Here is a 25,597-nt window from a genome sequence, read left to right on the forward strand (position 1 = left end):
ATTTGTATGGCTTTAAGGAGGACAGAAAAATATTGCTTGCAATAAAGGCTTGCATGCACAATCCTTTTATGACATTGCTTCTATTCATGAGAGGTAGTGGCCAAAGACAAAGCCATTGCTTTCTGAGCTCTTTCTACACATGCTTACCTCTAAAGGTCCCCATATAGATAAAAACCTGTACCAACAAGTATGGGAACCACCTTCCTCACTCGTTAACAGAGAGAGTAACCAACTCCGTGTTCAGTACAAACTGCTTTGTTTGTCAAAATGATTTGCCCAAATCCTCCCCATCACTAAAAGCTCCCAAGGGCACCCCTGCATACCTAAAGGATGATAATAGTAAAGAGGCATCCGATGATGAAGCATGCCAATGGAAGAGGGTAAGGGTAACAGTCCTTTTTAGGAAAATCCCCAGCGAGCTGATAGTACCAATAGCATATTATCCCATTATTCCCATTTCCCTCATTAGGAAATCTCTTGTCTGAACCATCCCTTGAGTATCCTCAATCCTATGTTTATTTACTGTAGGAGATGTGGGTCATTGCAAAGAGGAAACAACATCAGAGGCACAAAGCCACCAAGGACATGAGCTGAAAGTAAGAGCATGGCAGATTGAGGTGGATCAGGGACACAAGGGGGGGGGGGGGCTACCAAGGTTTGGTTAAGAATGAGCGAAGTAATTGTATCGCAAGGAATACAATCCCTCTCACTTGTCCAAGAGTTACTTCTGCTGCAACACCTTGAGTCTAAACAATCAATGACTTAGAAAAAAAGGTGGAATTATACAACATATCTACCTTTTTTGCCAACCAGTATTTCTACTTCCAGCATGTCTGAATCAGTGATTTGCATAACATATCACTATATCAAGCTTGTATCAGGGGTTCCGAGCCACACATTCACTGCAATAAAAGCTCTCTTTGGCAGAGCAAGCAGGTAATACTTTTCTACCCTGTGTCCTATTTTTCTATAACACCAAATGTAATAATACAATATTTTGAATGTATACATACTTGAAACTAAATTGAAGTCAGGGAAAGTAAATGATTCATAGAAAAGGATACTCAAGCCAAGGTAAACCAATACATATGACTGCATGCTTCGCCAGTCTTTTAAGCAAAACATGACAAAGTGCATTTGTGTATTTTTGCCAACAAGACAGCCTCTCAGATTTTCTGTTGAGACAACTGCAAAACATAAAATGTTGTAGGATTTTGGATAGACTTTAGTTTGAATGCACTATTGGTGCACCAACGCCCACCAGAGATCAGAGAAGAACTCATTCACTAATACACAGCATTTGCACAGCGTACTCATCAATGAAAGCACAATCACCTCAGGTTCTTTGGCAAACCACCTGCTTGTTTTTGAGGATTTGACCACTGACAAAACTATCAAGACTGCCTGCTAAAAGAAACATACATTATGCAAGATGGATGTCCTTTACCATCCAAAACATGTTATACAGATATGGAAAATCTACACAAAAATATCTAGAACATGTGTGCACAGAGTGAATCTACACACACTGTGGCATGGCAGTATAGTGCACAGCATAGTGCACAGCCTCACTCCATAAATAAGCAAAACATTGGTACACACCTGCTACTACAGTCATTGAATATGCTATTGCTTTGTAGTAGAAACAAGTGTTTTTTTGGAATAGCATGCGTCCTCTCTGGGACTCAAAACTTGAAATCCCAGGGACGGTCATTTAAGGGCTGTTTCAGAGGATGCAACGGCATACACACTGAGTTTATTTATTTATTTTGTTTTCCAAATGAATAAACATAAAATAAATGTAGCAGTGCAGATGCAATGCAGACTGGGGATAAGGGTGGCTTGCATAAACAATTGCACTTGTTCAAGGTAAAGGTGCACTTCAATTCACAGACTCTGAGACCAATACGAATAGTACAATAGTAGCAAACAAATGGACCCAACTCCTCCCACAATATCAATTGAATGTCACAAGGTGCAATTCACAGAAATATATAAACAGTAAAGACTTCTCTCCTTAAGCCTGCTGCTTTCATGAGCTAGTGTCAACCATGAGAGCCAACTTTCAATATTGGCGCATTTTCTTAACTGCGGGTCTGCACGGGGTGGTGAGGTAGAAGTCAGCACTACAGCTAACTCCTAAATGCTCCGGGAGAACACCGCGATACCGAAGGATTCACAGGTCATTGTACAGACTCAGGAGTACTCGCATCATTGTTGCGTGACTCACAGCACCTTTCATATCTTTCCAAATTGGATTGATTGCCGCTATTTGTGTAATTAGGTTACAGTGCCCCTCAATACCAGTACCCTCAATTGGGAATTGCCCCAATCCCACTCTACCTCCTTTGCTATGTGCCAAGACGCTCAAGTGATCTAACGTACCTCCGTGCGACCGCGGTAATTCCTTCCTGACATTATCGCAATTGCCTCATTGCTTGCCCCCTGCTATTACTCTTGGCTAAAATTCCCTCAGGGATGTAATTTTTACATCCTGATGATGATACCAGTATTGTTTCTATGGGATGGAAACATCGTCGACCTTATATGCACCGTAAACGCAATTGAATTAATTACTGATGTGTAACGGTGTCTCTACATACTATTTGCTTGTTGCATTTCTTTATACAAGTTACAAGCATTTTTTGTCCTGCCGGAGCCGTTTTCTGAATTTGTGAATTTCTGTTCATTTGTGTCTTTGTTACATATGTAGCGTTGGACGCAGGATTGCGTTCCACTTTATTCTTGTGATTTGATACATTATTACATTTTCTGTCCGGCTGGACAGCTTTAATATAGCACTGATTTCATGCCTATATTAATTGTTTTCTGTGTGAATCTCCCCTGTCAGGGACTATTTTGTAATTGTAACACAACCACTGCTGAGCATAGTAGAAATCTGCTATCTCTGTTAAGGAAGCGGGTATACTGTGAGTGCAAATTCCCATAGTGGCCCTCTCCCGGCCTTTGTTTTAGGCCTGTGAGCCAGGCATTGCTTAGGAAGAAAATGGAGGGCGAAATTCTCTCTCAGCCAATTCAAAGGTTTCCTTCTGGTCTCCAGCTGTCTTGGTGAAGTGGGTATATCAGTCTCTGTACTTCCACCCCCTACCCTGGGTCTATGGGTCTATACAGACCCCATGGATCCAGGAGAAGCTAGAGAAGGAGCTATTTTGCCACTTCTCAGCACTGTGACATCACAGCAAAAAACACTAATTTGCTATTTCCCTAATCTGACATTACAACAGTAACATCCTGACAACAGATTTATCTTTTTTGACTTATAAACAACAATTTGTTTCTTAGTTTGAAAACCTGGGCATGATCATAATTTATGCAGATTGCGTATATCATAGGCAAACGGTAGCTACAGATTGTGTATACCAGAAGAGTGCAGAAGCTGCAGACTGAGTGTACCATAGGAGTGCATTAGTTATTTAGAGCTGTTCCCCTTATTGAAATATGGGACACAGGGTGCCTTCCTAATGTTATCTTGAAAAAGAGAACACTTCATGTGATGTAAGACGTGTCAGTGAAAGAGATTTATTCTTCTGGGAAGCAAGGCAAAACTGGGACTTTTCCGTAACAACGGAAATGCTTGCTGGAAGTCCCATGACCTTCTGCCTGGGATCTGTGATATAAATAGAAAAAGGAAAAAGAACTAAAAAGATCCCATTTGCAAGAAATGTAGGCATCTTTACCTTTCGATAGCTGGAGACTCTTCTTTGGATGTGCTCAATTTTCTCACTGCAAATGACATTGAATTTATGTTGGAGGTCAGCCGGGATGACTTCGTTCAATGAATTCAGGCTATTGCAATTCTCCACAAATTGCTCATCGCTTTTAGCCAGAGCTTCCAGAAGCTTTCGAGAAGTAGAAAAAGAATTGAGCAGTGAAATAAGTGATTTTATACAATGCGGTGCTTTTCAACATTTTTAAATTGTCATTAGATAACAAAATAATTAATACTCTTGAGTGTAAGCCTAACATACCAGCTTATCATGCTGCATTTCATCAGCCGAAATGGCGACCCTTTCTAGGTCTGGCTAGAAAGCGCAGATGTTTGAATGGCCGCTGGTTGCCAATTCTTTAAACTATACATTGCTCTGAAGAGTAATGCTTTCTTACCTCAATACTGTTGGCTGCTTGCTGTATCATTCCGCCTCCTTTGGAGTGCATGCATTAGAAAGCATGAGGGATTAATTTACATCTCACCAGTACGCTGAATAATCGCTCATTAAATGCATAATGTCATAGACACGTTGCATACAGAAAATAATCATTTGTGTTTAGATTTTTCACTGCACAAGACTTTTCATAATGGTTTAACCAGGGCTAAAAATGCAATCAAATGCTCTGCAACATGTAAAAAAAAAATTGACAAAGCCTATTGGCTTCGCCAATGCTTGTTATATAATGCCAACTTGAACCCAGAGTAAAATGATGCAGAAACTCGAACATAAGTCCCCATTTTCAAAGTCGGGATTTGCAACCATCATGTTATATCCTCAGAACAAAAGTCCATAGACAGAAAGATCAAAAATAGAGCGAAGAGGCACAGCTAACAGTAAAGTGCCTCTGTAACAAAAGAAAGGTTATTGTGCCATTATACTGGCGGGGGGATACAGAATGTGCTTTTGTGCCTGAATGCTAAGTTGTACAATATTGATGTTTTATCTTCATATAATTCCAACTTCATCCCAAAATATTGGTTCGCTTTACATAAGCAATAGTTAAATAAGGCAAAAATATTTATTTAGGAAGTTCCTCGTACATGCAAGGAGCAATTTGTTGCATATTTGCTGAAAGAAAGTATGCCACAAAAGTAGCAATTGCTGCTCAGTAAGGCCATGGTTTTTAAAAATATTGTGTTGCATGAATATTACTTGTAGCCAGAAGGCACAATAATGCACCTTCACAGGAAAAGATAGTTTATTCTTAAAATGTAGCAATTCTTACACAAAGAATGTGCATCAAAGCACTTTGGTTAAACTGGAAAAGAGAATGCAAATTTACCCGAGTTTATACAAATAGATATGACAAATAGCCTAAAAACTAAGGGGCATATTTACAACGAGGCGATAAAAAATTATCGCCGCTTTAGCAGCCGTTTTCGGCCGAAAAGCGGCGATAATTTTATTGCTATATTAGCAAGCTCACGCTAACGCGTGAAACCTTGCTTTAGCGTGGGGATTTCTAACGCCCAGCTTTGCATCTCTAATGAGATGCAAAGTGGGCGTTCCTGACCTGACATGATAGGAGAAATGTCGCTAAGCGACATTTCTCCTATCATCAAGCCCCATGCTATGAAGCATAGCGTCAGGAAAAGTAGCGATAACACCTGTTATCGCTACTTTCCTAACACCTGCTTCAGGACTGACTTAGCCATGATATCCTATGGAAGGAGGATATCATGGCTAAATTTGTGAGTCCCTATCAACTAGCTAATGTGAGATTATCGCTGGGTTTCCTGCGATAATCTCACGTTAGCCAGTTAGCGCTAGGATTTTTATCGCTGATGAGATAAGCGTTGCTAATAGCACGCTATCTCAGTGATAAAAATCGGCGCTAGCCGGCGATAATTATCCAAGCGCTAAGTGCACTCAGCGATAATTATCGCCGGTTGTTGTTGATATGCCCCTAGATACTTTTGTATCTCTGCAGGAGTTTGAGATAGGGTAAAGAAAGGGAAGAGCTGAATGGAACTGAGCACGCTGACAGAATTCACAGCTGAATTTGTATATTGTAAGAAGCACCCAAAAATGGCGAATACTTTGTTTTCACTGAAATTGGTTAATCTTTGAAATTTCGTATCCATTCAACCGAAACTAGGCCTCCCAATGCAGTCATTTGTAACGCATTTTTAAAATTAATAAACTCCGTGAGAGGACACACAGCTAATCCCAAAACAAACACATGCACGGAGCCACTGACATGAAATTCGAAGTTGATTCACCATTTCCGAAATGTGCAATATTATCGCAACAAAATGGCATTTAAAATAAACACAGAAAGATCTGAACACGACAGGAAGACTCCAATAAAATAAACACTCGCACAAAGCCACTGGCACAAAGTACATTAGAAATCAAATAAAAAAAATAGCGAGTGGGGAAGGTTGCTAGGCAACGATGTGGGGAGAGTCCGGGAAGGAAGGAGAGGCACTTGTATGGAGTGCTAGATAGCAAATTTTAGAAAAAGTACATTTGAAAGTGCGTAACCAATGGAAGGACAATGGCCACGAGCTACTGGCCAGTAAGTTGAAGCTGTACCTGGGTCATGCTCCATGGCATGGACAGGCAGAGCAGGAAGCCATGCAGAATGAAAGCAGTCGGCGTGCTGACCAATCAGAAGCATGGAAATTAGAGAGACATTGATTTCAAGGAATGGTAAGTAAAGGTAAGTAATGGGCGGGTTCTAAGCCCCTTTTAAGATTTTTTTTAATACAAGATATTTTGCAAGCACAGCGCAAGAGCTGTGCAGTCGAAGCCTAAAAGTGACCCAGATGCTCAGGGAGTTTCTAATGGTCCGCATACAGAGAGTTTTCTCCCTGTCGAAAATAGAAACTATTTGTTTCCACTGCCTGGGTCCGCCATGGAGAACATGGCAGGTGTATGCAGCAAAAATGAGTAGTGATAGCTCCGCTCTAAATAAGGTGGAGCTACCACAGCTGAGACCTGAGGGCCAAGCGTTGAATGGTATGGAAAGTCAGGTATTTCCAACAGCTAAGCCAAATGAGACTTACTGATGAAAAAGCAGTGGTTCCATAACTCTAAATGAAATAGGGAAAGCACAAATCTGATGGGGTGGAACGATCCACCAGTTTATGGCAGAACTTCCACAATGCCAAACCCCAAATGAAGCCCACAGTCGTTATTAGAGAGCAGCACAGACACAAGGACCCCAAAAGTATGGGAATGGAAAATCAAATAAGAACTCTGTCAATCTGCTGACTGTAGAAACCAGAGAACAAATGGAATTGATGAAATAATGACTAAATATGAGAAATCAATGTTACACTACAACATATGATTATAAAGCTTACAAGTACATCTAGAGTCACACAGGTTGTGAAGATATCTAGCCTGACTTTGAGGGAACGTACACATCGGGCCTTCAAATAGTTAGAGGCGCCTGATGGCGGTGAGTACCCAGGCTCAAATGAAAAAAGTTGTGAAAGAGTTCTATGGGACACTCAGTATAGATCCTATAGCCATAGTTGAAATATCCCTGCCAATAAGGAACAGATGCATCACCTTCCCTGTGGAGTAAGAAACCGATGCATTGCTTTGCTTTTCTGGCACCTTATTTCCCTGCGCCTTTGCACCGCCTTCGATTTTTGATGCATCTAAGGTACTTTGTGCTAAAACAACTGCATCCATTGATTTCTATGGACTAAACTTGCTTAATGTTTTTTAAGTGATATCTTAACTTGTGTATGTTGGATCTTTAACGTTTTGGGCTTGTTTTATTCACATAAATATTAACAATTTTTCTAAACTGATGTGGGCTCCTTTGGTAATATTTTCACTGTATTATTATGTGTGTATGTACATATGCTTTACACATTGCCTCTGAGATAAGCCTTACTTGCCAAGCTACCAAGTGGGTGAAGCTGGGGTTATCTAGCTGTGTGACTCCCTTACCCTGACTAGAGTGAGGATCCCTACTTGTACAGGGTGCAAACCAGTGCCAACTAGAGACCCCATTTCTAACAGGCTGACTTTATGAAGGAGCATCTGAACAGGTTAACCTTTGTAAAGAATTAGTGAATGGAGGCTAGAAGAGGTGGCAAGAGAGAGATAAGAGTCCAAGAAGAGAAAAGTTGTCTAAAGACCATTTGTTCAAGGATTTTCCAATCCACTGCCTTACAGAATCATTGTTTAAACTTCTTCATGATTAGGGATTCAAATGTTCTAAAAAATACAATGCAACCATTTTGAACTGTAAAATTATTTATGCAGGTTTTTCCTAACAAACAGCCAAACTATTCATGAAACAACTTAAGTCATAGTGGACAATAGTCACTAGCCCACATATACTATCCAGAGAATTAATTACTAGAGTGTAAAGTAAGAACACCTGTAATTGTGACCCACTCACACAGCCCATATAATAATCCAGTACCAACAGCACTCTTCTGGATCAATAAATGCTCATTTACCGGCAGCAATATTCCAACCATTAGTAACTGAACCCTAAATTGACCTTTTCATTAGAAAATCTGCCCTTTCTTATAAAATGAAGTGCAAATGAGACTAAGAAAGGCCGCAACAACAGCCCCTTAAACCCTTCCGTGGACCCTGTACATCCATATGATTTTTTTTTCAATCTACAGGTTAATGCTACACTTCTGCAAACTTCTGTGAAATTATAAGCCTAATCTGTGCTGGAAACTAATGAAAATATGGATTTTCTGGTAGAAGATCAAAGGCATAGAACCAGGAATCTTTCATAATTGTCACTATGGACTAGCTGAAAACTTTTTATGGTAAAATATAATGTGAGCACTCTGATTTTGTTAAAACGTATAGTTTCTTACCTGTCGGTGTAGTTTTGCAGCTAGGAGACTTTGTGGATTCACTATGCTGTGCATTATTCTGCCATCTAGTGGTTGGGTCCGGAATCGTAGTCTTTCTTCTCTTTTTTTTTTTTCGTGACCCAGGTGGGCATCGACATACCACCATTTGGTGTCCTTCGTGACGTTGACAGGCTTCCTCCAGAAGCTCCCACCTTTGGTCGCCATCTATGGATTCTTTTTTTCTTGTCTGGTGTTACTCTGTCTCTTCTTTTAACCTTTAAAGTCTTATTCCTGTTTTTATCCATTTCCTCCTGTCATTTCCTTCTGGCAGAGGATGGTGGGATCTCTAGTGAATCCAGAAAGTCTTCAAGCAGCAAAACTACACCGACAGGTAAGAAACTATACGTTTTGCAGCGTGAATCTTTCTGGATTCACTATGCTGTGCATAGACTTTGTAGCGGTTTGTTGTTATTGTGGTGGCTGGGTGGAAGATGAGCTCTGGTTACTGAATATGTTTTGTAAGACTTTCTGTCCCACTTGCGCTTCCTTGTTCATTTGAATATCTACACAGTAGTGCTTAGTGAACGTGTGCACCGAAGACCATGTTGCGGCTTGGCAAATGTCTTGAATAGGTGTGTTTGCTAGAAACGCAATTGTTGGTCCTTTCTTAATTTTGAGTGAGCATGGGCTGTTCCTTGTAACTGTTGTCCTCCTTGTTTGTGGCAGAGTTGTATAGTTTGTGCAATCCACCGTGCAATGGTGTTTTTGTTAGCTGGTCGTCCCAATAAACTGCTTGCAAAGGATACAAAGAACTGCTTTGTCTTTCTGCACTCCTTTGTCCTCTCTATATAGTGCATTACTGCCCTCCTGGCGTCCAGCGTGTATAGCGCGCTTTCTGTGCTTTCTGTGCTTGTGGTTGGTTTTTGGAAAAAACTTGGTATTTGGATTGTCTGATTGATGTGGAACCGTGACACCACCTTTGGCATGAAATGTGGGTCCGTTCTCATTACAATCCTATCATTGTGTATCTGTAGGTATCTGTAGGTAAGGCTCTTGAGTAGATGCGTTAAGTATTTTAGTACTGTTGATTCCCTTGTAATTTTTCTTTGCAGTTTCTCCCTACTGCACCATTCGGAGAATCTTCTCCACTTTGCTGTGTAGCACTTCCTTGTGGTAGGTCTCGTTGCCTCCCTGAGCACCGCCATTGTGCTTGCTGGTAGATTGAGGTGTGCAAATTCTAGGTCTTCAGGAGCCATGCTGCTAGGCTGAGGCTCTCTGGCTCTGGGTGTAGCACCCTTCCGTCCTGCATCGTTAACTGGTCCCTTCTCTTTGGGAATCTGTGTACTGGTGCTTGCGCCATTTCTACTATTTGTGAGAACCAGGACTATCTGGTCCACTGAGGTGCTATTAGTATTAGTGTCATGTTGCTGATCCTGCATTTGTTGAGTACCCTGTGTATCAGTGGTATCGGGGGAAAAGCGTATGCAAATGTCTTTGACCAACTTATCCATAGCGCAATCCCTTAGGACCGATGGTCTGGTTGTCTGGATGTGAAGTGTTGGCATTTTGCATTTTGGTGAGTTGCAAATAGGTCTATTTGCGGTGTACCCTATTTCCGGAATAGTTTCTCTATTTCCTGCTGGTTGAGCTCCCATTCGTGGGATGCTGACGTTTGCCTGCTGAGTCTGTCTGCTTCCACATTGTCCTTCCCTGGGAGATGTACTGCTAGTAGGTCTATCCTTAGTGGAATGGCCCATGTCCATATTTCCTGTGCAAGCCTTGATAGTGCTACTGATTGTGTTCCTCCTTGTTTGTTGATGTAGAACATGGTAGTTGTGTTGTCTGTCTGGATCAACACCCTCTCCTTCTGAAAGGCTTTTGAGACTAGGAACACTGTTTTCAGCTCTAGGTAGTTGATGTGTTTGACCACACCCTGCTGCGACCATAACCCCGTCACCTTGAGTTTGTTCATGTGCGTGCCCCACCCCAGCTGGGAGGCGTCTGTTGCGATGGTCACTGTTGGAGTTGGCTGTCTGAATGGCTTCCCCTGTGACATGTTTTCCTTGATTAACCACGCTATTTCCTGATGCACTGCATGTGTGACAACCACTAGATCTCCCCAACTCCCTGTTGCCTGTGACCATTGCTGCTGTATCCATTCCTGGAACGGTCTCATGTGGAGGTGAATATTTGGGACCAGGTGTATGCATGATGCCATGATTCCCATTAGCTTGCTCACTGTCCTCACTGTCACAGCTTGCCCCCCTGCGGTAAAGACGTGTCTCCTTCAGTATTGCCAAGGTTCTCTTTGTGCTGTGGAACACCTTGCCCTGTATGGTGTTTATCTCTGCTCCTAAGAATATCTTCATCTGTTCCGGTTCTATTGAACATTTTCCCCAATGGATTGAAAAACCCAGTTGGATTAGTGTTTGTATCACCTGCTGGATGTGTTGTTTGCATTGGCTGTAAGAGCTTGCTTTTACGAGCCAGTCGTTGAGGTAGGGGTATACGTGTATCCCTTGCCTCCTTAGGTGCGCTGCTACGTCTGCTAGGTACTTTTTAAACACCCTTGGTGCGGATTTCAGTCCGAATGCTAGTACTGCAAACTGGTAGTGAGTTTGGTTGATAACAAACCTTAGTAGGCGTTTGTGTTCTTTCTTGATGGGGATGTGTTAGTACGCCTCTTTTAAGTCTATAGTTGCCATGTAATCCCCCTCCTGTATCTGGGGTATTACCTCTTGCAGAGATGTCATTTTGAATCTTTGTGTCCTTATGAACTTGTTTAAGATCCTTAGATCTAGAATAGGTCTTAGTGTTTGATCCACTTTTGGTATGAGGAAGTACGTGGAGTAGAATACTTGTTCCTTTCCTTGCACTGCACTATTTCTATTGCCTCCTTGCTGAGAAGTTCCTGCGCTTCAAGTAGCAAAAGTGAAAGTTCCATTGCTGAGTGCACCTTGTTCTTTGGTCTTCTGTTTGGTGGTTGCTTCTCTAGCTCTATAAAGTAGCCGTATTGCATGATGTTTAGTATCCATTTGTCCATTGTGACCATCCTTCATTCCTGGAGGAAGTCCCTTATTCTGCCTCCTACTGGTGTTATATGTTCGAGGAACTGTTTGTTTTGTAAAATCAGGTTTTGTTTTTGTCTTCTGTTTTGATGCCTCCCTAGAGAGGTTGTTGCCCTGTTCTCCGTGCCTGTCATCCTCTGCACCCTCGAAAGGACTGGCCTTGTGGCTGGTACTGCCAGTTCTGCTGCTGCTGTCCCTGCTGCTGCTGGCCCTGGCCGTTTCCTTGATAACCTTGTTGGAAGGTTTGATGCGATGTACTAGGTAGGTTGCTTTCCCTACCATTTGGCCTTTTTGAGGGTGTACCCCTTCTCATCCCTCTGAACTGCAGTGCTCCCATGAACCTTGCTGTTTCGTTATCCTTCTTGAGCTGAGTCAACTTGTCGTCAACCGGCTTTCCAAAAAGTTGCTCTCCATTGAAGGGAGTGTTCAGGAGGTTGTTTTGAACCTCCGGCTTGAAGCCTGAAATCCTGAGCCATGCGTGCCTTTTCTCTGTCACCCCAATCATCATTTGCTTGCTGGACATCTCCGCCGCATCCAAGGCCAACTTCAAACATGTGTTCGCCATGTTCTTCCCTTCCTCTACCAGGTGGGCTACCCTTTGCTGGTGCTGATCTGGTAGACGTTTTAGGAGTTGCCCCACTTCCTCCCAGTGTTGGTATGCATGCCTGTTGATTAGAGCGTTTGAGTTGGCGATGCACCATTGAGTCGCTGCACTCCATTCTACTTTCCTCCCCATGAGGTCCATCCTTCTACTCTCCTTGTCTCGAGGTGGTCCGGCATTTGTGAGTACATTGGTCCTCTTCCTAGCCGTTGCTGTTATTATTGAATCGGCTGACACTGATCCCTGAATGTATGAAGGGTCCTTTGAGGAGTGTTTGTACTTCTTTTCTGTCCTCGGGGTCACTGACTTACACACAGCTGGCTCCCTGAAAGCTTCCCTGCCCTGGTCCAGCACACTAGGGAGCATGGGCAGGAACTGACTCCTTGTTTGTTGAGGTAACAGAGTTTCCAGGAGAAAACACGCCTTGGGCTTCTCCTCCTCCAATTTTACTCCATATGTCTCTGCAGCCTTTTTAGCCACCATATTATAGACCCATGTATCGTCTGGTGGTGAAGGCCTCGAAGGGTATGTGTTTACTCCTTTTGTCAATTCAGCGTCGAGGTCATGCCACTCCAAGTCTTGCGCCTCCGAGGACGTCGAGTCCTGGTAGGTTTGCTGATCTTCCTCTCCTTCGCTCTCGAAGTAATACAGGGCCTCCTCCTCCTGTTCCTCGACCGGTTCAGGCATTTTCGGCAGGTCAGGTACTTCGACGGCCCTTTCGACCTCGACCACGGGCTTCGGCGGGAATGGTGTAGTGGCTCATCTTTTTGTCGAAGTCCTTCTTGCGTTGCAGGATGCTCGCCATTTCAGCCTCAAGCCTCCTTTTCTTTCCCCCCATCTCGGCAGCTTGTTCGGCATCGAGAGTTTGAGCGCTTCGCTTCGGGGTTGTCGAAGTCGTTGCTGACCCTTCTTTTCTCGGCGTCGAGGTGTCCTTTTCAGGGGCATCCTTCGACAACCTTGATTTTTCATGGGTTTTCGCTGACTGGGAGTCCTTTTCGAAGAATCCGCTGGGCTGTTTGTCCTTGGGTGCTGTTGCTTTCGCCGGGTGCTTCTATGGCAATGCTCCTTTCGAGGACTTTGCTTCACTCTTACGAGTGTCGCTCGAGTGTCTGTGGGTCAGCGACTCTCTTACCTCCTTCGATGTTTTCTTTTGGACTTCGAGGACCGTGCAGTCCTACGGTCCTTCTGCGATGTTGTCCTCCTCTCCACTGGAGAGGCCCACGTCTTGGAGCGATGGAGGTGGGCCCTGTCCTTGCATGGTGTAGTTCACCCTTCTCTGCCTCTTACTCTGAGGGTCTTGGGTGTGAACACCGAGCATGCGTTGCAGTCCTCGCAGTAGTGGTCGAGTGGCAGGCAGAGGTTGCAGACCGGATGCTGGTACTTCTGGGCGTATTTGTGGTGGCAATTGGTGCAAAACTTGAAAGGTGTTTTGTCCATTCCCGCGCTCAGGGAGCCCCCTGTGTGCGCATTTTCCGTTGAACGTCGAGATCTCGACTGAAAACCTTCTCCCTCTTCGTCCCGGTTGCCTGACCAGTAGTCGGAGTTGAAATATGTGATTTTCGACGATTTTCTGCTATTTTCGTCGATTCTCTCTCCAACTCTCCGGAACTTTTCGGTAACGATTCAGATCCAACGGCGGAAAAAAGAATTTGAAGATGGAGACCAAAGGTGGGAGCTTCCGGAGGAAGCGCATCAACGTCACGAAGGACACCAAATGGTGGTATGGCGACGCCCACCTGGGCCACGAAAAAAAAAAAAGAGCAGAAAGGCTACAATTCCGGACCCAACTACTAGATGGCGGAATAATGCACAGCATAGTGAATTCAGACAGATTCACGCTGCAAAACTGTCCTCAGCCTCTGCACATCAGCTACAAGATTCTTCTAAAAAGACTGTCACAATTATTCATTATGCATACAACCTTAGTATACTATTAGTGACCAAGTTGAAACTTAACTGTACCTGAACTCACTCATATACCAAAGGAAATACGCTGTCTCACTAGATTCAACTCGAGTACCATTGTTTGAAATCACATCTGATCCCACTAATAAAACAAATCATCATTGTGTAAACATTCAAAAATCGTTCATATTGCCCTACAGGAGAAATCACAAATATGAATGATCCAAGACCATTTACAAATTAAAAGTTAATGACTGACAAATGCATAGTTGAAGTTAAACCCAACTAAGACTGAAAACATGATGTGACACAGGATGTATCACTCAACTTGCCACCATTATGGGCTTTATTGTTTTGGAACATGCCCTATAGCATCCTCTTTTGCTAAAAATCAAATTGCCTTCATAGAGTGTGATCTAGTTCACACTCTCAAAAATGCACAAGTGGTGAAGCCTATCTTCTTGCTCTGAAACACTGTGAACATTATCCATAGCATTCCACTTGATACGGCGATGGGTATAATATGTGATTCAGGCGGGTAACACTATGTGAATCAATTTTAGTGAGTCCTTCAAAGCGAGCTTTTCTGAAAGTTATGGAAAATTCATAAGAAAGTGGTGCACAGCTCACGAGAACAAAGCAGCAGGAGGAGGTCTCCCTGATTCTGGTGATTCTCACCTTCCTACCAGTCAAGAAAAGGGTAATTCTTTACGTAATTTGTATTGTACGTCAAGCTTTTTATCAAACGGGCCCATCTTTCTTGACCATAATGTTGAAGTGATATGTTCTAGGCAGGAAACTGGGGCGCTCAGATGCTTTGGTACGGGAAGCTCCTCAAACTTACATAGAGATAATGATTGGAAATTCTTTCTCAGTGCATTCAGCCATCCTCTGGAAATATAAACAAACTGAAGGCCACTTTGTGCTTCACAATATCTTCAATACGAGTACAAAGGTCACATGTCAAAACATAACCCAATATAACCTAAGATAACTTAACATAAGCTAACCGGACCTAACATAACCTAAGTTAACAGAAGATATTCAAACCAGGGTGGAAAGTGACTAGTCTTTTCCTATGTTCCAGAGCATTTTTGCAAAACATGTATGAGGTAAATATTTTGCCTGAATGACAGGAAGAAAGCGCTGTCTTTCCTTTGTTTAAGTATCATTGTTTAGAGGAGTATATTATTGATCTTTCTGAATTACAGGATAATGAAGATGATGGTGGTTTTCCATTAAAGGAATGACTCGACAATTGTCATTACCTGCCTTCAAGTGACTTTGGAGATTTCATTTGTGAAGGTGCACTTTACCAGACTTCTGACTCACACTCAGTCAGGTTACTTGGGCACTGAATATTATATTACTAAAAAGACAGTAACAGTTGAGATTTCTAACATATGGTGCCGTCAAGAAATCAGTGCATAATGAACGGCATTGTGAGTTCCAAGACTGCAGTCATTCACTTAGTGGTGGCAAATAAGATGATGAATGGAATATGCTACTTACCAGTATGCATCTGTTTTTGGCATGTAGAGCTTCAGATCTACACACTTGTGCATAGATCGCCATCTGGTGTTGGGCCCGGACGTTTGCAGTTGTTTTTCCTCTTGGAAAGTCTTTGAAAGTCACGAGGTCGGTGACTCCTCCTTTGGATCGTATTGCGCATGGGCTTCGGCTCCATCCTCAGACTGTTCTTCGCCAACAGGGAAAGATGGAGCATAGTAATAACAGGAAAGATGCCCATGTGTGTTGTATCTAAATAAGATAAACTGGAACAGATAAAGGTAGCCGAGGAGGCGGGTGGGCGTGTGTAGATCTGCAGCTCTACATGCCAAGAACAGATGCATACTGGTAAGTAGCATATTCCGTTTGAGGCATATGAGCTGCAGATTACACACTTGTGCATAGATTATATAGCAGTACCCACCCTTAGCGGCGACCACCCGTATCTGTTGCAGTGGTTTGGAATAATGTTTTGAGTACAGCCTGTCCCACACTAGCTTGTTGCTTAGTTTGCACATCTACACAATAGTGTTTAGTGAAATTGTGCGGTGTTGACCATGTAGCTGCTCTGCAGATATCATCTAATGGGATGTTCCCTAAAAATGGGATGTATGACGTTACAACGCACACTTTTACAACGCATGCACTTACAACGCATTTTTTACAACGCATAATCCATTACAACGCATGACTTTACAACGCAGTACACTACAACGCATTTTTAAAAAATACCTTTACAACGTATTACCATTACAACGCATACTACCTTTACAACGCATACCATTACAACGCATAATATTAAATTACATTTAAGGTAAGTATTAGATAGTATAGGGGTAAAAATTACTATTCTAACTCCAGGGGGTGCAACAGTAAGGTAAGTGTTGGATAGTGTAGGGGTAAAAATTACTATTCTAACTCCAGGGGGTGCAACAGTAGGGTAAGTGTTGGATAGTGTAGGGGTAAAAATTACTATTCTAACTCCAGGGGGTGCATCAGTAGGGTAAGTGTTGGATAGTATAGGGGTAAAAATTACTATTCTAACTCCAGGGGGTGCATCAGTAGGGTAAGTGTTGGATAATATAGGGGTAAAAATTACTATTCTAACTCCAGGGGGTGCATCAGTAGGGTAAGTGTTGGATAGTATAGGGGTAAAAATTACTATTCTAACTCCAGGGGGTGCATCAGTAAGGTAAGTGTTGGATAGTATAGGGGTAAAAATTACTATTCTAACTCCAGGGGGTGCATCAGTAGGGTAAGTGTTGGATAGTATAGGGGTAAAAATTACTATTCTAACTCCAGGGGGTGCAACAGTAAGGTAAGTGTTGGATAGTGTAGGGGTAAAAATTACTATTCTAACTCCAGGGGGTGCAACAGTAGGGTAAGTGTTGGATAGTGTAGGGGTAAAAATTACTATTCTAACTCCAGGGGGTGCATCAGTAGGGTAAGTGTTGGATAGTATAGGGGTAAAAATTACTATTCTAACTCCAGGGGGTGCATCAGTAGGGTAAGTGTTGGATAGTATAGGGGTAAAAATTACTATTCTAACTCCAGGGGGTGCATCAGTAGGGTAAGTGTTGGATAGTATTAGTAATATTATGCGTTGTAATGGTATGCGTTGTAATGGTAGTATGCGTTGTAATGGAATGCGTTGTAAAGGTAGTTTTTAAAAATGCGTTGTAGTGTCATGCGTTGTAATGTCATGCGTTGTAATGGATTATGCGTTGTAAAAAATGCGTTGTAATGGTAGTGCGTTGTAAAAGTTGCGTTGTAAAGGTTGTTCCCCCTAAAAATGCCATTGAAGCCCCTATTTTGCGTGTAGAGTGGGCTTTAGGGGGAACGGATAGCGTTCGTTTAGCTTTGTGGTAGCAAATCTGAATGCATTTGACAATCCATCTAGCTATTCCCGACTTGGAGATGGGGATGCCCTTGTGCGGTGGAGAGAAAGAGACAAACAGCTGTTTGGTCTTACGGAAAGGCTGTGTTCTCTGTATGTAGTAGAGTAAGGCTCTTTTGACATCTAGTGTGTGAAGAGCTCTTTCCGCAACGGTTTGTGGTTGCGAGAAGAAAACTGGTAGTTCTACCGCTTGGTTTATGTGAAAGGGAGAAATGACTTTAGGGAGAAATTTTGGGTTGGCACGGAGAACAACCTTGTTATGGTGCATTTGCAGAAAAGGTTATTGAATTGTAAGTGCTTGTATCTCACTGACCCTTCTGAGGGAAGTGATGGCTACAAGAAAAGCGGTTTTCCATGTTAGGAATTGGAGTTCACATTTGTGCAGAGGTTCGAAGGGAGGCCCCATTAGTCTGGAGAGAACGATGTTTAGGTTCCACACAGGTGAGGGTGGCAGTCTGGGTGGAATTATCCTTTTAAGGCCTTCCATTAAGGCTTTAATGGCAGGTACTCTAAAAAGTGATAGCTGTTGCCTGTTTTGCAGATAAGCTGCTATGGCTGTGAGGTGCAGTCTAATAGACGTATAGGCTAGATTGCATCTTTGTAGGTGTAGTAAATAGCCTATGATGTGTTGAATGGACACATCTAGGGGATTGATGGTATTGTTGTGACAGTAGACAACAAAACGTTTCCACTTGGCGGCGTAGCACGCTCTAGTGGTGGGTCGCCTAGCTTCTTTGATGACGTTCATACAGTCAGGGGGAAGATTGAGGTAACCGAATTCTAGGATTTCAGGAGCCAGATCGCTAGGTTGAGCTGAGCTGGGTCCGGGTGTCTGATCTCTCCATGGTTCTGGGTTAAGAGGTGTGGAGAGAGGTGTAACTTTTGGTGTGGTACTACAGATAATTCCAGCTGTGTGGTGTACCACGGTTGTCTGGCCCAAGTTGGAGCTACTAGTATGAGAGTGAGGGAGTGTTGCTGCAGTTTGCGCACCACTAGTGGAATGAGTGGGAGAGGCGGAAAAGCGTACGCAAATTTGCCTGACCAGTTCATCCATATCGCATTGCCTTTGGACAATGGGTGTGGATATCTGGCGGTGATGCTTGGGCATTTGGCGTTTTCGTGGGTGGCGAAGAGGTCTATCTGTGGATGCCCCCACAGTTGAAAGTACGGGTGAAGAACTTGTGGATGTAGTTCCCACTCGTGGGTCTGTTGTGTCTGTCTGCTGAGTAGATCGGCCATAGTGTTTTGGACTCCTGGGACATGTTGGGCCAGGAGAAAGATTTTCTGGGGTATGGCCCATCTCCATATGCTCTGTGCTAGCTGAGAGAGCTGTGGAGAGTGTGGGCTGCCTTGTTTTTGTATGTAGTACATGGCTGTCATGTTGTCTGTGCGGACTAGGACTGTTTTGCCTGAAATCTGTGTTTGGAAGGATTTCAGGGCTAAGAATATTGCTAGTAACTCCAGATGGTTGATGTGGAGTAACTTTTGTTGAGGTGTCCATCTGCCCTGCATGCTGTGATGTAACAGGTGTGCTCCCCAGCCGGAGAGCGATGCGTCCGTTGTCAGTATTATCTGAGGAACCGGGTCCAGGAACGGTCGCCCTTTGGAAAGGTTTTTGGTGGTCCACCACTGCAGAGAGTGATGGGTACGACAGTCTACTAACACCAGATCTGTTAATTGATCTTGGGCCTGGTTCCATTGGCGCTCTAAGCACTCTTGGAGAGGACGCATCTGGAGTCTTGCGTGAGGTACTATGAATATGCAAGAGGCCATCATCCCGATTAGTTGCATAAACACTCGAGCTGGAAGACAGTGTTGTGCTGTAAATTTTGCACGTAGAGCCTGAATGCTTGTGATCCTGGCCGGACTGGGGTAGGCTAGCGCTTTTGAGGTGTCTATGGTGGCACCGAGGTATTGTTTTACGTGGTACGGTTGCAGATGGGACTTTGTGTGGTTTACCGTGAAGCCCAGTTGGTAAAGTAGCTGGATAGTGGCATGCATGTGTTGTACACACTGGTTGTATGAACTGGCTTTTATTAGCCAGTCGTCTAGGTATGAGAAGACATGGATGTGTTGTCTCCTGAGATGTGCTGCCACGACTGCTAGGCACTTGGTGAATACCCGTGATGCTGTTGTGACTCCGAATGGGAGTACTTTGAATTGGTAGTGTTGGTTGTCCACTATGAATCTGAGGAACTTCCTCCTGTGAGCGTGGTGTACAGAAATGTGTAAGTAAGCGTCTTTTAGGTCTAAAGTGGTCAGGAAGTCATTTTGGGAGAGCAGGGGAAGTACCTGCTGAAGTGTTACCATGTGAAAATGGTCTGAGTGTATGTATGTGTTTAGGTCCTGGAGGTCTATGATGGGCCGTAGAGTCTCGTCCCTTTTTGGTATGAGAAAATATAGGGAGTAAACCCCCAGATTTCGTTTGTTGGTAGGAACGTGTTCTATCGCCCCTTTTTGTAGGTGGGAGATTACCTCCTGCTTTAGTAATGCTAGATGTTCCTGTGACATTGGGCGTTATCTGGGTGGAATGTTTGGGGGGGTAGACATTAGTTCTAGGCAGTAGCCTGACCGAATTATTTGTGTCACCCATTTGTCTGAGGTGATGGTAGCCCAGACATGAAGGAAATTTTGGAGTCTGCCCTCGACCGGAGTGGGATAGTCTGGGGAGAATGGAGGGAAGTCATTGGGTAGGTGTGGTGGCAGAGCAGGCGGTGTTTGTTTTGCCTCTGCCTTTATTATTGTTGTCCCTGTAGCCGCCTCTTTGGTAACCCCTTGTGGGTAGGAGCTTTGTATGACGTGGAAGCAGTATCAGAGGAGTAGCCTCTGGATGTACTCCGAAAGGATGAACGGCGAAAGAAATGCCTGGGAGGGTGTGATTGTTTATGCTCCCATAGATTTCGCCGTGTCGGTGTCTTTTTTCATTTTTTCTAGGGCCTCATCCACTTTTGGGCCGAACAGATGTTCCTGGTGAAAGGGATGGTTCAGGATGGAAGCTTGCACTTCTGGTTTAAATCCTGAGATCCTGAGCCAGGCATGGCGACGGAGGAGGATGCTAGTATTGATGGCCCTGGAGGCGGTGTCTGCTGCATCTAGGGCACAACGGATGGAGGTATTAGTGATGGTTTTGCCCTCCTAAATTAACTCGTTTGCCCTGTTTTTGTATTTGTCAGGGAGGTGTTGCATTATGGCTTCTAGCTCGTCATAATGGGCCCTGTCATATCTAGCCAGTAACGCTTGTGTATTGGTGATACGCCATATGTTGGCAGCTTGTGATGCAGTGCGCTTGCCGGATGCGTCCAAGAGTTTTGACTCTTTGTCAGGTGGTGGTGCTTCGCCTGACGCCTGTGAGTTGGCCCTCTTTCGTGCTGTGGACACTACCAGGGAATCTAGTGGGGCTGGCCCTCTGATGTAGGAGGAATCTGTAGGGGCGGCTTTATATTTCTTCTCGATGCGCGGGTTAATGACCCTGGCTCTGACTGGGTCTTTAAAGACCTCTGGCACATGTTTTATAACCCCTTTGAGTATGGGCAGTATGGAGGTGGTCCTATGCGTTGTATCGAAAGTATCGAGGAGGAAATCCTCCTCCATGGGGTCGGTATGGAGATCTACCCCGTGATAGTGTGCAGCCCTCTGGAGTAAATGGTTGAACCCCAATGAGTCTTCTGGTGGGGATGGTCTCGAAGGATAGAGATCATCTTGAGGGACGTTAAGGATGTCGGGGATGTTATAGTCACCCCATGGGTCTGGAGAGCCTGTGGGAGTGGGGTCCCCTGTAGGTGAGTCATGGGGTGCGTCCCCTATGTCATCATATATGTTGTCATGATCATCATCATCCGGAGGGTGTGTTGGGGAGTGATGAGAAGGGGGTGGAGAGGGAGAAGGTGGAGGGGGGGACGGTGGAGGGGTGGACGAGCTGGGGAAGGTATTCTGAAAGGTGACGTAGCAGAGTCCTTCCTTTTTGGAGGGGGAGCTGGGGCAGGTATTTCCAGCTGTCTCTTTTTGATGCTGAGCATCAAATGTCCGGTTTTGGGATCCTTGGTCAATGTCTTTTGCAAGGCATCCGGTGTAAAGAGTTCTTCCGAAGGTGGCTTATCCGTCGGCGCCGAAGGCATCCGGGCCGTTGTTTTTTTTACTTTAGTGTCCTGTTTAGAAGTATGCGGCTTGGAAAGGGCTTTTTGTTTGGTCGGTGCCGAGATGGGTTTCGACTTCGAGATCTCGGTGCCGGTGGCCTTGTGTGCTTTCGTCGGTTCCAAAGATGGAGTCGGTACCGAGGAGCTGGAACTGGTTTTCGGCACCGAGTGTTTCGGTATGGGGTTTGGTGCCGAAGAGGAGGCCATTTTCTTTTTCGGTGTCGGTGCGGAGGAATGGTTTTTGGCACCGACGGTGGGCTGGCTCGAGCCCGAGCCGCCTGAAGGCGTAATAGGCTTCTTTACCGGTCCCGAAGGTGCGGTGTGGGAAGCAGTGTCTTTGGTCTTACCTAGGCCCGGTGGGCGAAGGCGTGACCGAAGCCTTTTTGGGTGCCGGCGAGGGTGTGGGGGGGGCAAATTGGTACTCCCGACCCTCTGTGCCGGGGTGATGTCCTCATCATCTGAATCGTCAGCTTCGGAAGCGCTGACGAGGCCCTCGTCGGTGTGGTGTTCCTCTGGAGCATCGACGCCCTCTCCAAAGATGTCATCTGGAATCGCCGTCGACGAGTGTGCCATGGTTCTTCTTGCCCTTCGGTCTCGAATAGTTTTCTTTGACCGGAAGGACTTGCACGCCGGACAGTCTCGAGCCTCGTGTTCAGGGGAGAGGCATAGATTGCATACTTCGTGGAGATCGGTGTGGGGGAATTTGGACCCACATCGAGGGCACTTCTTGAAGGGAGTCCTTTCCATGAGCCAGGACCGGAGCTTGGGTAGGCCCGAAGGCCGGCGTTGACGACTGGAATCGAAGGTTTTGATCGATGAGAGCCGTGCCGAGTGTGGAGATCGCGATCGAAACAATACCGTGAATTGGGGTGAGGATTGCGCGTCGATTGAACTGGAAACCTGTTTGGAACCGGAGCGCGAAGATCATATCTGAGCCCGATGGCGGAAAAAAACAATCTGAGGATGGAGCCGAAGCCCATGCGCAATACGATCCAAAGGAGGAGTCACCGACCTCGTGACTTCCAAATACTTTCCAAGAGGAAAAACAACTGCAAACATCCGGGCCCAACACCAGATGGCGACCTATGCACAAGTGTGTAATCTGCAGCTCATATGCCTCGGACATATTGATCCCAATAGACATGTTCTTCTTTTGTATCCCTGCCACATAACGCCAACCTTCTGCTCCGTACTCTATATGCATTATCACTAGGAGCATCCTGGCCCTTGTGTGGAGATACTTATTTAATGAGACAGAACTCGCATCCTTTTCTCAAATTAACAATTTGATAGGGTTTGGAATAGCTGGGTGGTGACTTCCATTTTCCATTTCAAGAGAAGGCATTTTTACCTAAGAAAAATGCTGGTGAGATTGTTTATGTTTTTACACCAGCACTTGCATAACTGACATATTTTATCAAAACATGAACTTATTTTTATTAATTGTACAGTGCCCTATTCAAAATGCACACAACCAATGGCTACACTAGAAGCACAAATTAAATGAACGTCATTTGCAACTGGGGCTAGGAGAATAAAGAATGTGTATATATTACAGGATTTTCACTGACTTTACCAACAGTAGAAAACCCCATTTAATAGAAAATTAAAACAACTGCTTCATAAAGGGAAAAAGGAAATGCTATAGACCACAAAATCTCAATGAAACAAATTGTAGGTATACCATAAAATACATTATAAGCTTAAAAATGTCTAATACCTTAGCAGTTAAGGTAAAAAATCCTTTTGGCTCAATCATTTTCTCCACCACGTGGCACTTTATTCCAGCTGTACTATCGTACTCGTAAATAACCCCATACTCAAGGTGAACGTTATCAACGGTCAGACTCACGTGGTCCTTCTTCCCATCGAGTATTGCTATTGTGTGGAACTTGTCAATTACCTCTGGAAGAAGAAAAGAAAAAGGTTGTGCCATTGGCTTTCAGGCTTCTTTTACAGAAACGTTGATTCCATGGAAGCGTTATTATGCAAAATATACACAACATTAATGATATATTGGCTAAGCGTATCCAAAACAAATATACCCAGATAAAGGCATCCATTAACTTTATGTTGCTCACAAAATTATTCGGAGTAGAGTTATTGCAGTGTATTGGAGCTTGTGACTGGAAATCCCTCCATCCTTACAGTAATCACCCTCATGAGTTTAACGTTGGTGGTGCGTGTTGGGCTTTGGGAGGTATTATAGGTCAGGCGCGCATTCTGTAATGTTTCAAAATGGAGGCCTCAATTCATCAGAGCTGGAGGGCCACTGTAAACCGGAAGTCCTTTCACCATACAGAGCTCACGGTTCCCCTGTTCTATTTAGAGAGTGGACGTGCTGTGTTTATACTGGCAGAGGCTCTGCTGACTCTGCCAGAGTAAACATCTGACTCAGCCCCCCTTCCGCTACAGTGAGGGGTCTTCTCACCCCATTGAGGGCGGGGATATCGTCATAGAAAATTACTTTGAAGCCCTCATGGCACTGTCACCGTGGAAGTAACCTGTCTGTTGCACGATCGAGAGGAAAATAGCCCAAGGGAATAACCGCTTTGGGGCTATTTTGGAAACCACTGCCTGATTTTACCCGGGTTACCCATCACTACCGGGGCACCGTTAGCTCTCCGTGGACACTCGGGAACCACAGACACCAAGCGCTTACTATATAAGCGTATTTGATCAAATACGCTTCTCCTAGACATTGAATTATTCTTCGCCAAAAGCCCTAGGCCTGTGCGCCATCCAGTGTCTCACGGTATCTTGATGAAGTACGAAAATATAAAGAAGAAACTAAAAAGCAGAGATATTATCATGTATCATGCATGTACTTATTGAACTTGTCAAGCCCTTATTGACTTTTCATTCTACGTTAATGTGTTATGACTTAGCAATTTTTCTACTTTAAATTGAGATAATTTGCATCTATGTGTCCATAAAATGATATTTGAAACAATATTCATAAATTATGAACACTGCATTAATTTCTGTCTAAACACAGTGCTTTAGTATTCCGCATCCTAGAAACCACCTCATTAATCACTTTGAAGGTAACTTCCTCTTCTTGAAATTATTTGTGTTTCTAACATTCTAGTACTCATGCTTCAAGAAACCGCTGCATATTCAGCATATTAATAACTTTTAATACAATGCTTCATACCACACTTCTCCTAGTTCTGAGTGTTATAAATATCAGGTGTTGCCCAATTTTTATGGTACTCAATTTGCTAACCTTGGAAGGATGCAAGGTGGATTTGGTCTCAATGGGATTCGAACTCATGACCTGCAAAGCACTGCATGTTCCAGCCGTCTTACTACAGCAACAGTTATGCTTCCCGTCGTGGAACCTTAGGCAGCCTAAAACTGATACAATAACATCCTAGTCATCCTCCTGAGACTAAAGTAATTCATTACCTTTTTATTTTCTGCTTTTCTTAACACAGTTAGCTGCTTGATTTTCCTTAGCTGATAATGTCAAACAGCTGGCTGATGTATTAATGGTGTCAGGGCGAATAAGTGTATACTTTTCATATCACTTCTGATGTTTTTCAGAGAAATAATCTTCAAAGGCCAACTTCTGACCTGCAGGACACGTTAAGCAGCAGGGCGGCCCACTTGTAGTGTGTGTTACTGATCTGCTTTTGGGAGATTTGTTCCTACTCATCCTAATCTCTATGTAAGTTCTCTAGCATCACTAATTGGTTTAGGGCGTGAAGGCCCTCACCAGAAATCATCTTAGTATAAAAACGTCTCTACATATGTTTTGTTAAATGGTAAATGCTCCATCATTTCAGTCATAATGTACAATAAAAGAGGGGACCAGTCGATAGCTTGAGATCTCTGGTTTACCACTTCTTTCTTGGTGAAATGGTAGGTAAAATCTTAAATACTGGAGAGAAATTCACAGAATTTTTAAGTGAGATATTTAAAATTAAATCTTTATGATGAGCAAAACAAATAATTGATTTA

General features: G+C 43.9%; 1 protein-coding gene across 1 annotated transcript in view; it reads right to left on the bottom strand.

The window, feature by feature from the left end:
* Nucleotides 1-25,597, bottom strand: part of PREX2 (phosphatidylinositol-3,4,5-trisphosphate dependent Rac exchange factor 2) — a 1,250,200-nt gene that overhangs the window by 558,214 nt on the left and 666,389 nt on the right. The window contains exons 23-24 of the mRNA XM_085605489.1: nt 23,352-23,536; nt 3,699-3,860 (exon numbers count right to left, since the gene is read on the bottom strand). Of these exons, the coding sequence (XP_085461615.1) occupies nt 3,699-3,860; nt 23,352-23,536 (347 nt within the window). The remainder of the gene's footprint in view (nt 1-3,698; nt 3,861-23,351; nt 23,537-25,597) is intronic.

This window comes from Triturus cristatus, chromosome 5_1, assembly GCF_964204655.1.
Source record: "Triturus cristatus chromosome 5_1, aTriCri1.1, whole genome shotgun sequence".
Classification (NCBI taxonomy): domain Eukaryota; kingdom Metazoa; phylum Chordata; class Amphibia; order Caudata; family Salamandridae; genus Triturus; species Triturus cristatus.